At 47.9% G+C, this 11,858-nt stretch overlaps 1 protein-coding gene across 3 annotated transcripts in view; it reads right to left on the reverse strand.

The window, feature by feature from the left end:
• Nucleotides 1-11,858, reverse strand: part of Akt2 (AKT serine/threonine kinase 2) — a 56,550-nt gene that overhangs the window by 20,007 nt on the left and 24,685 nt on the right. For all 3 annotated transcript variants that reach the window (XM_008853987.2, XM_008853988.2, XM_017803425.2), the window contains 2 exons: nt 3,517-3,645; nt 1,868-1,979 (listed from right to left, as the gene is read on the reverse strand). In XM_008853987.2, coding sequence (XP_008852209.1) covers nt 1,868-1,979; nt 3,517-3,645 — 241 coding nt within the window. The remainder of the gene's footprint in view (nt 1-1,867; nt 1,980-3,516; nt 3,646-11,858) is intronic.

Here is an 11,858-nt window from a genome sequence, read left to right on the forward strand (position 1 = left end):
CCTGGGTTCGAATCCCAGCACCCACATGGCAGCTAACAACTGTCCGTAACTCCAGTTCCAGGGTATCAACAGCCCCTTCTGTCTTCCGTGGGCATTGCATGACATGGGTGCACTTACCTACATGCAGGCAATACACGCATACACATAAAATAAAATATTAAAAAATAAAAATAAAAAAATAAAAAGGGTAAACAAAGTAAAAATTCTGTTCTCCTACTGTTACACCTGAAATGCTCAATAGGCACCACAGCTAGAGATCCTCTTCAGGGCTATGTGCGGAACTTTCTAGGATGGCCCTGTTTTAGGTTTCCACAGGGACAGCTCTGCCCATGGATGAGCAGGAGGAATGTTCCTCAAAGTCCAAAAGGACAAAGTGGGAGGGAGAACATGTACCAGACTGCAAAGAGCTAAGTTCTCCAATACATAAAGAGCTTTCATACATAAATGAAAAAACAGACCAGGCCTGTAACAGAGGAAAAGAGAGCATAAGATGAACAGATAGCTCAGAAAACGAAACTCCTGAAGGTCAAACTCATCCACAGGAAAAAGAAAATATCCCTCAGCCCAGACTGCTAAGAATCTAAGGGTTTGACTGTGGTGACATCACCTGACAGAAAAACCTCTCAAAATTAGGACTTCGTACTCCTGTGGCCCTCAGTCTTTCCCCAAGAATGCATCCTATGGATCAGCCTGCACACATGTGAACTGAGAGACATGCGGTATTCCACAGCAACACTGCCCATAATGAGCCCAAGGCTGGAAACACCATTACCATGCCTAAAGAACTGCTAAACAGGCTCAGGGAACCCATGTGCAGCTGTTGCAAAAGAACATCAGAGCAACAGCCGCTCTCTATATACTAAAGTAGAAAGGACTCAAGACACACCATTCGTTCAGTGAATACAGTGAGTTCAGAGTGTGGTGCAACGTGACCTCTAGGGCAGAGGGCGCCAGTCTCCATTAACTCTTGCAGGGCACAGAGAGGGACAGCAAGCTGGGGCTGGGGGAGGGGCTGCATGGATGGCACAGATGGAGCGGGCATGAGCCTGAGGCTTTCAGACACCTCCCTTCACACAGTTTCTTACTTGCTCAGCGTCACCCACCCTTGTGCTATGGGTAGAATCTAGGCCTAATGCATGCCAGGCAAATGCTTTGCATCAAGCTATGGCTCCAGCTTCCCTTTGTCTTTCAAAACAAGTCTTAGTTACTGGGGCTGGCCTTGAACTCACTTGAACTCACTTGCAGTTCTCCTGCCTTAGCCTTCCAAGTATTGAGATTACAAGCATGCATCATTGGCTCTAAATTGACTGTTTTTGTTTTGCTTTGCTTTGTTGAGACAAGGTCTCATGTATCCCAGGCTGGCCTTGAACTTTCTATGTAGCTGACGATGACCCCCTTGTCTCCATCTCCCCAGTGCTGGGATTACAGGGATGTGCCACCATGCCCAGTTTACGTAGTACTGGAGATAGAACCTAAAGCCTCATGCATGCTGGGCAAACACTCTAACAACTGAGCTACATCTCCAGCCCCCTAAACTAACCTTTGTAACTTATTCTCTGGACCACTGCCTCAGAATCAATAAAAATGCTCAACTGGAATGCAGCCTGCTGACCCTCTGCAAATCTCCAAGTCGTGAACAAGCTCTGCCCAGGACGTTGATGTCCTCCAAAATCTAAAGACACAGAGTAGGGGTCTTCAAACCAAGAAGCCCAGATCTTCTCAGCTCCATCTGGGGAGAACCCACACCAGAGGAGCTGAGGTGGACAATTCCGACACAGGGTCCCAGAGCATTCTGTCACCTGCACCCTTTCCCTCACAATAGGCTTGTCCATTCCCAGAGGGCAGCTGCACAGAAGCCCAGACTCACCTCTCATCTGGAGAATCTACATGGAAGGTCCTCTCAATGACCGTGGTCCACTGTAGGCAGCGTATGACAAATGTGTTGGGCCGTGGCCTCTCTGTCTTCATCAGCTGGCATTCTGCAGGAACAGGAAGGACAGACTGAGAGGATGGTCCTGCTGCCTGTTTTTCATATTCCCCAAATCACCTCCTGTATGTCAAGCCTCATATCAGAAGGTGCCAGGGACTGAGAGTACTGGCCTTGCCCTCACAGGACTCAAGGTTCAGTTTGTGTGGAAGGCCAGACCACCAGTGGCAACTCAGGAATGAGGGCCAGATGGGAAAAGCCAGGGTAACCAACCCAGCTTGAGGCATTAGGGAGAGCGGCCCTGAGGATGGGGCATCTCTGAACTAAGCACGGAAGGTAAGTCAATCAGACAGAGTGACACAATATAAAACAGCCCACAGGAAAAAGAGGCCCCACATTGGCAAAGGATGGCCCACTTTGCTCCAAGTGCAAAGAGAGGGGCATGAGACATGAGATAAGCCTAGAGAAGTGGGCCAAGCTAACTAGGCAGGGCCTTAGAAGCCATACTGAGGAATCTAGACTCTGTCCTTGGAGCCACAGGGAGCCATGGAAGGGGCATAGACTGAAACAGTAACTCTGGCTGGAGGCCAGAGGTGGCAGCAGAGATTTGGCAGAGGAGGATGGAATGGGCTACAACAGAGTGGAACCGGGCTGGGTGGAAAGGGCAGCAGGCTGTAGGGCAGGGAGAGGCATCCTGACCAGAACCAGGTCCCTTCCAGAGATCAAGGGCAAAACAGGGTTGCCTGAGATGGAGGTAGGAGGAAGAGAAAGGCTAGGGTGCAGGGGACAGGAAGGTCAGCTTGAGACATGGCAGGTATGAGGGGCCTAGAGGTGACCCAGGGAAGAATGTTCAAGAAGCTGCTAGAGACAGGTTGGCAGCTCAAGTGAGAAGCTGGAGATAGAAACAAATGTGCCACGACCATGGGCACATGAAGAGAGACATCAGAAGAAGGCTTTCTATAGAACAGCGTGGGCCCTGGGCTGGGTTCCAGACTGCAGGGAGGCAGAGCTGGAAGGGAGAGGCTGAGGCAGAAGCAGAAGGGACTGCAGAGAAGATGGGCTCTGGGGACATGGTAGTGGCGGAAATGGGGAAGCCTATGAAACATTCTTGGCAGGTATGACAAGGACATGATATCAGGTCCGAGGTGAAGGAAGGCGGGCTGGGAGCACAGTAGGGCTCCTGGGCTTGTCAAGCTGGTCTACCTAGAAATAATCACTTTAGGTACCACAGAGGGAACTGAGCACATGAGGTGAGCCTTGGATCAACTGGGACTATGGGAAGCCAAGGTCTATTTAATTAGGATAGAGAGAGAGGAGAGACGTGTTAACAGAGCAGGATGGGACACAGGATTGTTAAGGGTGGGGTGTGCAGAAACACCCTGGCTTCTCACTTTTCACCACCTACCAGAGTAACCCCATGGGGCCCTCTGACAAGGAGCGATAGCCAGGGAAAGAAAGTGAGAATCAGCTGAGGGCCAAGAAGTCCAGGATAGGCTCTGGCTGAGGAATAACTGCATCCCATGTGCCCCCAGCACCTGCCAGTCACGCTCTGCACTCTGGAACCTCGGCTTGCTTGGCCTGAAACGCACCTGCTACAGAGAAGTTGTTTAGGGGGGGTAAGGTCTGGTCAGGGGCCTCGGGCCTCTCCTTATACCCAATGAAAGAGCCGTCACTCTTCAGAAGGAAGTACCGGGGCCTCCAGGTCTTGATGTATTCTCCTGAAATGAGGTAGGAGGAGAGAAGGTCAGGGCAAAGTTGAACAGTGTCCTGGTAGGCAGGTGGCCCAGGATGATAGTGACTCACAGGGGCACCACAGGAGGAAGGTAGACAAGTGCCTCTCCCAGGGGAGTCTTGAAGGTGGCCCCTGCTGACGCAGGCTGGGGCACTGGGCTGGGCCTAAGTGATCCACAGGTCATGCCTGGCAGTGCCCCAGGCACCAGCTGCCTCAGCATGTGGCACCAGCAAGCTACCCTTGCCAGCATGGACTGTCCTAAGGGACTCCTGGGCCTTTAAACACTCGAATCCCGTGGGCTGATATTGATTGATACAGTCATGCAGGGGGATCGGATATCAAAACACGTGCCAGGCAGGGAATAACCACTGCCTACCCTTCAAGCACCCTTGACCCTTTCCATTTGTCATTTGGTCATTCTTGACATACACAGTCACACTCCACAGGGATTTGCTCTTCAGAGGGGAGGGCTGCTGAGAATTCAATGGCACAGCAAAGCACATTCCACATGCAAACTTACATTCCAACGTCCACAGGAACATTATTCCTAACAGTCAAATAGGGGAAACAGGCTGAGGAAATGGCTCAGTGGGTAAGTGGCTTGCTGCTCAAGCATGAAGACCCGAGTACGGATCCTAAGCACCCATGTAAAAGCCAGGTATGACTGTATGTGTCCCTGTAACCAATGTTTCAATGCTGGGGAGAGGTGAGGGATAGAGAAAGAAGGATCACTGGGGCTTGCTGGCTGCCAGCCTAACCAAAACCAGCAAGCTCCAGGTTCAGTAAGAGATCCTCGAGAGGATAAGGTGGAGAATGACAGAGCAGAGGTCTTGTGATAACCTCAATGAGCACCAACACACAAAGTATGTTCAGTGGGTACTGAGCTTAGCTCCTAAAACCTACATAGTGGATGGAGAAAATCAACTCCCACAGGCTGTCATCCCACCTCCATACCTCCATACATGCGCGCGCGCGCGCGCCCACACACACACACACACACACACGCGCGCGCGCGCGCACACACACACACACACACGCACACGCGCGCGCGCGCGCACACACACACACACACACGCACACGCGCGCGCGCGCGCACACACACACACACACACGCACACGCGCGCGCGCGCGCACACACACACACACACACGCACACGCGCGCGCGCGCGCACACACACACACACACACGCACACGCGCGCGCGCGCGCACACACACACACACACACGCACACGCGCGCGCGCGCGCACACACACACACACACACGCACACGCGCGCGCGCGCGCACACACACACACACACACGCACACGCGCGCGCGCGCGCACACACACACACACACACGCACACGCGCGCGCGCGCGCACACACACACACACACACGCACACACTTTTTTTTTTTGGTCTTTTTGAGACAGGGTCTCCCTGCAGCCCCAGCTGGCCTGAAACTCGTTATGTAGACCAGGATGGCCTCGAACTCAAGAGATCTGCCGGCCTCTGCCTCCCAAGGGCTGGGATTACAGGTGTGTTCCACCATGCTCGGCAATAAATATTTCTTAAAAAGTAGAAACAATCCAAATGTCCATTATAAAACATGCTGATCCATCTGACGGAATGTTATTTGGTCAGCAAAAGAAATGATGGACTGCTGCTCATTCTACAATGTAGGTGAACCATACTTAGGTCTAAGGCCAAGAAGCCAATCAGAGAGGACCACAAATTAAAGACCAATGACACTCAGCTGTCTCAAAGAGTGAAAGTGACAGACATTCAGTAGAAAGCATACTTCCCTTTTCCAGCTTTGGCCTTTCCCCAGGCTGGCAGTATACAGCAGGCTACTCTGATGTGCAGGGCTCCCAGCCAGCCCCACAAGCACGAAAGCACACAACCACACTCCACTGGTTCCTACAGGCTAAGCTACAATGCTCAGCAAGATAGGGATGTCAGGATGGATTTGCAGTTCTAACTTGGGACATGTTTAAAGTTGAAAAGAATCCATACATATGTCCATTTATATAAAATGTTCAAAATAGGGGGCTGGAGAGATGCTCAGTGGTTAAAAATACTCACTGGCTGCTCTTGCAGAGGACCTGGGTTCAGGTCCCAGCACCCATGTGGCAGTTAACAATCATTCACAACTTCAGATCCAGGGGAATCTAACATACTCTTCTGGTCTCCATGGGCATTGCAGGCACGTGGTACACACGCATACATGCAGGTAAAATACTCACAGAATAAAAATAAAATCAAAATGTCCAGAATGGGTAACTCTATGAAGAGGGAAAGTGGTTCTCTAGGCTGAAAGGAGGAGTCTGGAGATGAAAAGTGAGAGCCAATGGAAAGAGGGTCCTTTATTCTTTGTGGGTTTTTTTTTTCATCTTTTTGAGACAGGGCCTCCTTGTAGCCCCAGCTGGCCTGGAACTCACTATGTAGACCAGTCTGGCCTCGAACTCACAAAGATCTGCCTCCCAAGTGCTGGGATTAAAGGCGTGTACCACCACGCCCGGCTCAAAGAGGGTCCTTTTTAGGACAGTAAAAATTGTTTAAAATACCCAGGCATGGTGGTGCACACCTGTAATCCCAGCACTGGGAGGCAGAGGCAGGTAGATCTCTGTGAGTTCAAGGCCAGCCTGTTCTACCTAGCGAGCTCGAGGCCAGCTAGGGCTACAAGGAGACCCTGTCTCCAAAAAAGAAAAGGTCTAAAATGAGAGCCAGGCATGGTAGCTTACACTTGTAATCACAGCATGTAGAAGGCTGATGCCATCCTGGACTACATAGTGAGGTCCAGGTTAGCACAGATTATAGTGAGATCCTACTTTAAACCAAATCAAAAGAAACCAAAGCAGTCTAAAATTTATTGTAATATTGGCTATACACAGAAGGCAGAGGCAGGACTGCTTAAGTATGGGAATTTGAAGCTAGACTGGGCAACGTGGGGAGCAGAGCCTATTTCAAAAAGGGGGAAAAGTATACACTATGACCAAGTGAATATAAAGACAGTTCTGCTATCAGCCAGAGGTGCCAACCTCCAATAATTTGCTAAAATGACAAACACAAAGGAAAAAGAGAGGTGCCAGTATCTGTTCTCTGGTCTTTAAAAAACAAGGAGTTGCTCCTTTGACCACATATATAGGAATCGACAAGAAGGGAGGTATTGTAGACATCAAAGGAATGGGTACTGCTCAAAAAGGAATGTCTCATAAAAGTTACCATGGCAAAACTGGAAGAGTCTGGAGTCCCCCAGCATGGTGCTGGCACTGCTACAAACAAGCAAGCTCAAGGCAGGAATCTGGCCAAGAGAATTAATGTGCACACTGGGCATATGACGCACTCTAAGAGCTGACAGCTTCCTGAAACAGCTGAAGGAAAATGATCAGCGAAAAAAGGAAGCCAAAGAGAAGGGAACCTGGGTTCAACTGAAGCGGCAGCTGCTCACCCAGAGAAGCGCTAATGGAAAGGAATTCCCGCACAAATGCTGGGCTTCTCTATGAATTTATAGCTTAATGGAAATAAAAATAAAACCACTTTAGACTGAAGTTCAATCAGTGAAAATGGATCAATGTAATAGGCTACTTTAATAAAATGGAAAAAAATGGCACAATCATCTCAGTTGACTCAGAAAAGGCACTTGACAGAACCCAGTGCCCTTCAGGATAGGGATAGTCAGCACTCTGGGAGCAGAAGGGATCTTCCTCAGCAAGCACAGGGGTTCCCCTTGAGGTCAAGAACAAGACCAGAATGCATTTTTTCACCTTGGCAAGGCAAGGCAAACTGTGTAAAAGACATCCAAATTGAAAGGAAAGAAGAACAATTATCTTTTTTGGCAGGTAACAGGATCCTATATAGTAAAAATCACACAAGAATCCACAAGAGCCGAGATGTGGCTCAGTTGGTAGAGTGCTTGCCTAGGATGCACGAAGTCCTGGGTTCCATCCTCAGCACCACATAATCCAGGTGTGGTGATACATGCTTAAAATCCCAACATTCAGGAGGAGTCAGGATCAGGAATTCAGGGTCATCTTTGACTACATAGTCAGTTCAAGGATAGCTTGGGCTACATGAGATTCTGTCAATTAAAAAAAAAAAAATCCAGCTGGACATGGTGGCACATGCCTTTGATCCCCACATTCGGGAGACAGAGGCAGACAGAGCTCTGTGAGTTTGAGGCCAGCCTGGTCTCTATAGTAAATCCAGGCCAGCTGGGATATAGGGAGACCCTGTCTCAAAAAGACAAAAAAAAGCACAAAATAGCCAGGCATGGAGACACATGCCTATAGTCCCAGCTACTCAAGGCTGAGGCAGGTAGATCACATGAACCAAGATTTCCAAGTCAACCCATAGGGTGGAAGGCGGAGGAAGAGATGGAGGAAGGGGAAAAGGAATGGGGGGGGTGTGGAAGGAAAGCAGGAAGGGGTGGGGGGGTCAGGCAAGGCCAGGCCAAATTGTACGCACCTATAATCCTAGCACTCAGGAGACTGAGACAGGAGAATGGGCCAGTCTGGCCCACATGGTGAGTTCTAAGCCAGCCACAGGCTAAGGCAAGAGGACTGCTATGAATTCAAGACTATCCAGGGTTTTTTAACAAGGCCTTAAAGAAAGTCACTATGCTAGACATGGTGGCTCACATCTGCCATGAGTTCAAGGCCATCTGGGCTTCACAGTAGATTTTAGGCAAGCCCCCACTATACAGTAAGAAACCTTGCTTCAAAACCCAAAGCCATGAGCCAGGCGTGGTGTCACATGCCTGTAATTCCAGCACTCGGGAAGCAGAGGCAGGAGGATCTCTGTGAGTGCAAGGCCAGCCTCGTCTACATTGCGAGTTTCAGGACAGCTAGGGCTACAGGGAGACCCTGTCTTTAAAAAAAACAAAAACAAAAAAACCCAGCGCCAAAAGAATAACAATTATGAAAGCTTAATATATTCAAGATTACACAAATGTCAGATATGATTCCATATACCAGCAAGAACCAATTCAGAAAGACTATTAAGAAAATAATTCCGTGGGAGGCAGAGGCAGGTGGGTCTCTGGGAAATCAAGGCTAGCCTGGTCTACTTAGCATGTTCTAGGCCAGCTAGGGCTACAGGGAGACCCTGTTTCAAAGACAGAAAAAAGAAAAAAAATATTTCTGGGGCTGGAGAACTGGCTCAGTGGTTAAGAGCACTTGCTGCTCCTGCAGAGGAGCTGAAGCCAGTTCCCAGCACCCACATCAGGCAGTTCATAGTGACCTGTAACTTCAGTGCCAGGGATTTGATGGCCTCTTCTGAATTGAGAGGGCACCTGCATGCACCTAGTGCATGTATACACAAGCAGGCACACCAAATAAAAATAAATCTTTTTAATAATAATTCCATTTGTTGAGGGCTGAGGAGATGGCTTTTGGGTTAAAGCACCTGCAGTGCAAATCACAAAGACCTGAGTTTGCATCCCCAGCATGCACATAAAAAGTCAAGCATGGCATCATGTGCCTGTAATCTCAGCTCTGGGGAGGCAGAGCCAGGAGGATCTTAGGGGCTTCCTAGCCAAACAGTCTAGCTCAATCAGCAAGTTCCAGGTTCAGTGAGAGACTCTCTCAAAACATACAGTGGAGAGCAACAGAAGACACCAGAAGTTGGCTTCTGGCACACATGCATGTGCGCACAAACAGAAAATTATTCCACTTGTGACACTGTCCATAAAAATAAAATGCATAGGAATAATCTAACTGAGGAGGTAAAGACTTTCACACTATAAAACACTGACCAAAGAGGACTGGTGAGAAGGCTTAGTGAGTAAAATGCTTGCTGCACAAGCCTGACGACTGAATTTGATTCTCTAGAACCCATGTAAAGATGGAAGGAGAGAACCAACTCCAAAGTTGTCCTCTGACTTCTGCATGAGTGCCTTGACACGTGGCATGTGTGCCTTGACATGTAAATCCATACATACACCATGCACACAAAGACAGTAATATAAAAAAACCGAAGAAATAATAAATAAATGCAATGACATCCTATATTCATGGATAAAAAGACTTAATACTATCAAACACTACTAAAGTAAAGATGCAAGGCAATCTCCAAAATCCCAGCAGCCACTTACAAAAACAGACGTCAATCATTAAATACATACAGAATTACAAGGGACCCCAGAGAGCCAAAATGATACTGAGAAAGAACAGTTTAATTCAAACAACATGGTGCAACCATGGACATACAATGCAGTGGGATGGTCAAGAGTCAAAAAGCACAGCCAATCTACTGCCAAGAGGTTTTCAACACGAGCACCAAGAGCAGTCAGTGAGAAAGGTCTCAACAGATGCTTCTGGGGCAGCTGGAAACGCAACCAGGGGATGCAGGCAGACCAGACCCTACCTCACACTACACAACACATACGGAAAAATTCTAAAAGTCCTTAGGAGAATCCACGGAATTAAATCTTTACCACCCCAGAATGAGCAGTGGAGTCGTAAAGGACTCACCAAAGAGAAAACAGAAGATGGATTCTGTGAAAAGAAGTGAAAAGACAGCCCACTGAACAGGCAAAAATGGTTGTAAATTGTGTGTGCATAAATTATTTCATGTATGAGTTTAGTACCCAAAAATATATTAAGAATTCTTAAAATTCAAGGCAAAGAACTCAGTTTTAAAGAGGTCAAGGACCTGGACAGACATTGCTCCAGAGATATATACATAAAAAAAGAGCCCCCATAACATCAGCATAGAGAAAATGCAGATTAAAACCTTGATAAAAGTTGGGTGAGATGGAACTTGGGAGGTGTAGGCAACTGAATCTGTAGTTCAAGGACACCTCCTGGGCTACACAGCCAGTTGAAGTCATCTTTGGGCTAAAAGAGACCCTGTCTTAAAAAAACAAAGGAATTAAAAATAAGTATTCAAATACTTTGTTCAAAGTGCTACTAACTCACAACTGCCAAAAGAAAGGGAGATAGCTCCAATGCATATCCAGAGAATAGATAAAATGTGCTTGGGGCTGGAGATGGCTCAGCAGTTAAGAGCACAACTGAGCACTGGCTGCTCTTGCAGAGGATTAGGATTCCATTCCCAGCACCCACATGGCAGCTAACAGTCCATAACTCTAGTTCCAGGGGATCCGACACTCTCTTCTGACCTCAGTGGGTACTGCACAACACGGGTGCACTATACATGCAGGCAATACACTCATACACAGAAAATAAAAATTATTTCTCCAAATGTGCTATACACCTACAATTAATTTGGCTATAGAAAAGAATGAAAGGGCCAGGCATAGTGGCACACGCCTTTAATCCCAGCAAGGGGCAGAGGAAGGCACATCTCTGTGAGTTTGAGGCCAGCCTGGTCTCCATAGCGAATCCAGGGCCAGCTGTGGCTACAGGGAGACCTTGTCTCAAAAAGACCACAAAAAGAAAGAAAGAAAGAAAGAAAGAAAGAAAGAAAGAAAGAAAGAAAGGAAGGAAGGAAGGAAGGAAGGAAGGAAGGAAGGAAGGAAGGAAGGAGAGAGAAAGAAAAAAGGAATGATGCACACTTGCTACTCTTGTAGAGAATCAGAATTAATTTCCCAGCACCTACATTGGGCAGCTCACAACTGCCTGTAATTCCAGCTACATGGGACCTGATACTCTCCTCTGGCCTCCGTAGTCGCAAGTATGCGCACACACACACTCACACATACACAAATTAAAAAAATAAACACTACACCAAGTGCAAGAGGCCAGTCGCAAAAAGCTGCTTGTTGGACATTTATATGAAGTGTTTAGAGCAGGTAAATCCATAGACAGGAAGCAAACTGGTGGCTTCCAGACCCTAAGAGAAAGAGAATGGAGACTGACTGCTTAGTGGGCACAAGATTTTCTTTGAGGGTGATGAAAATGTTTTGGAACTTCAAAGAGGTAGTAGTAGTTACTACTAAATGAATGAACTAAAGGTCAATAAAGCATAAAATTTAAAATGGTTGGGGCTGGAGAGATGGCTCAACGGTTAAGAATACTCACTGTTCTTGCAAAAGACCAGAGTTCGAATCCCAGCACCCACATGGCAGCTAACAACTGTCCATAACTCCAGTTCCAGGGGATCTGACAGCCTCTTCTGTCCTCCGTGGGCATTGTAGGACATAAGTGCACTTACCTATATGCAGGCAACAGGCACATACACATAAAATAAAAATAATAAATAATAGGTGTGGTGGCACACGCCTTTAATCCCAGCACTCGGGAGGCAGAGGCAGG

This window comes from Nannospalax galili, unplaced genomic scaffold, assembly GCF_000622305.1.
Source record: "Nannospalax galili isolate Female #2095 unplaced genomic scaffold, S.galili_v1.0 scaffold886, whole genome shotgun sequence".
In the NCBI taxonomy this organism is placed as follows: Eukaryota; Metazoa; Chordata; class Mammalia; order Rodentia; family Spalacidae; genus Nannospalax; species Nannospalax galili.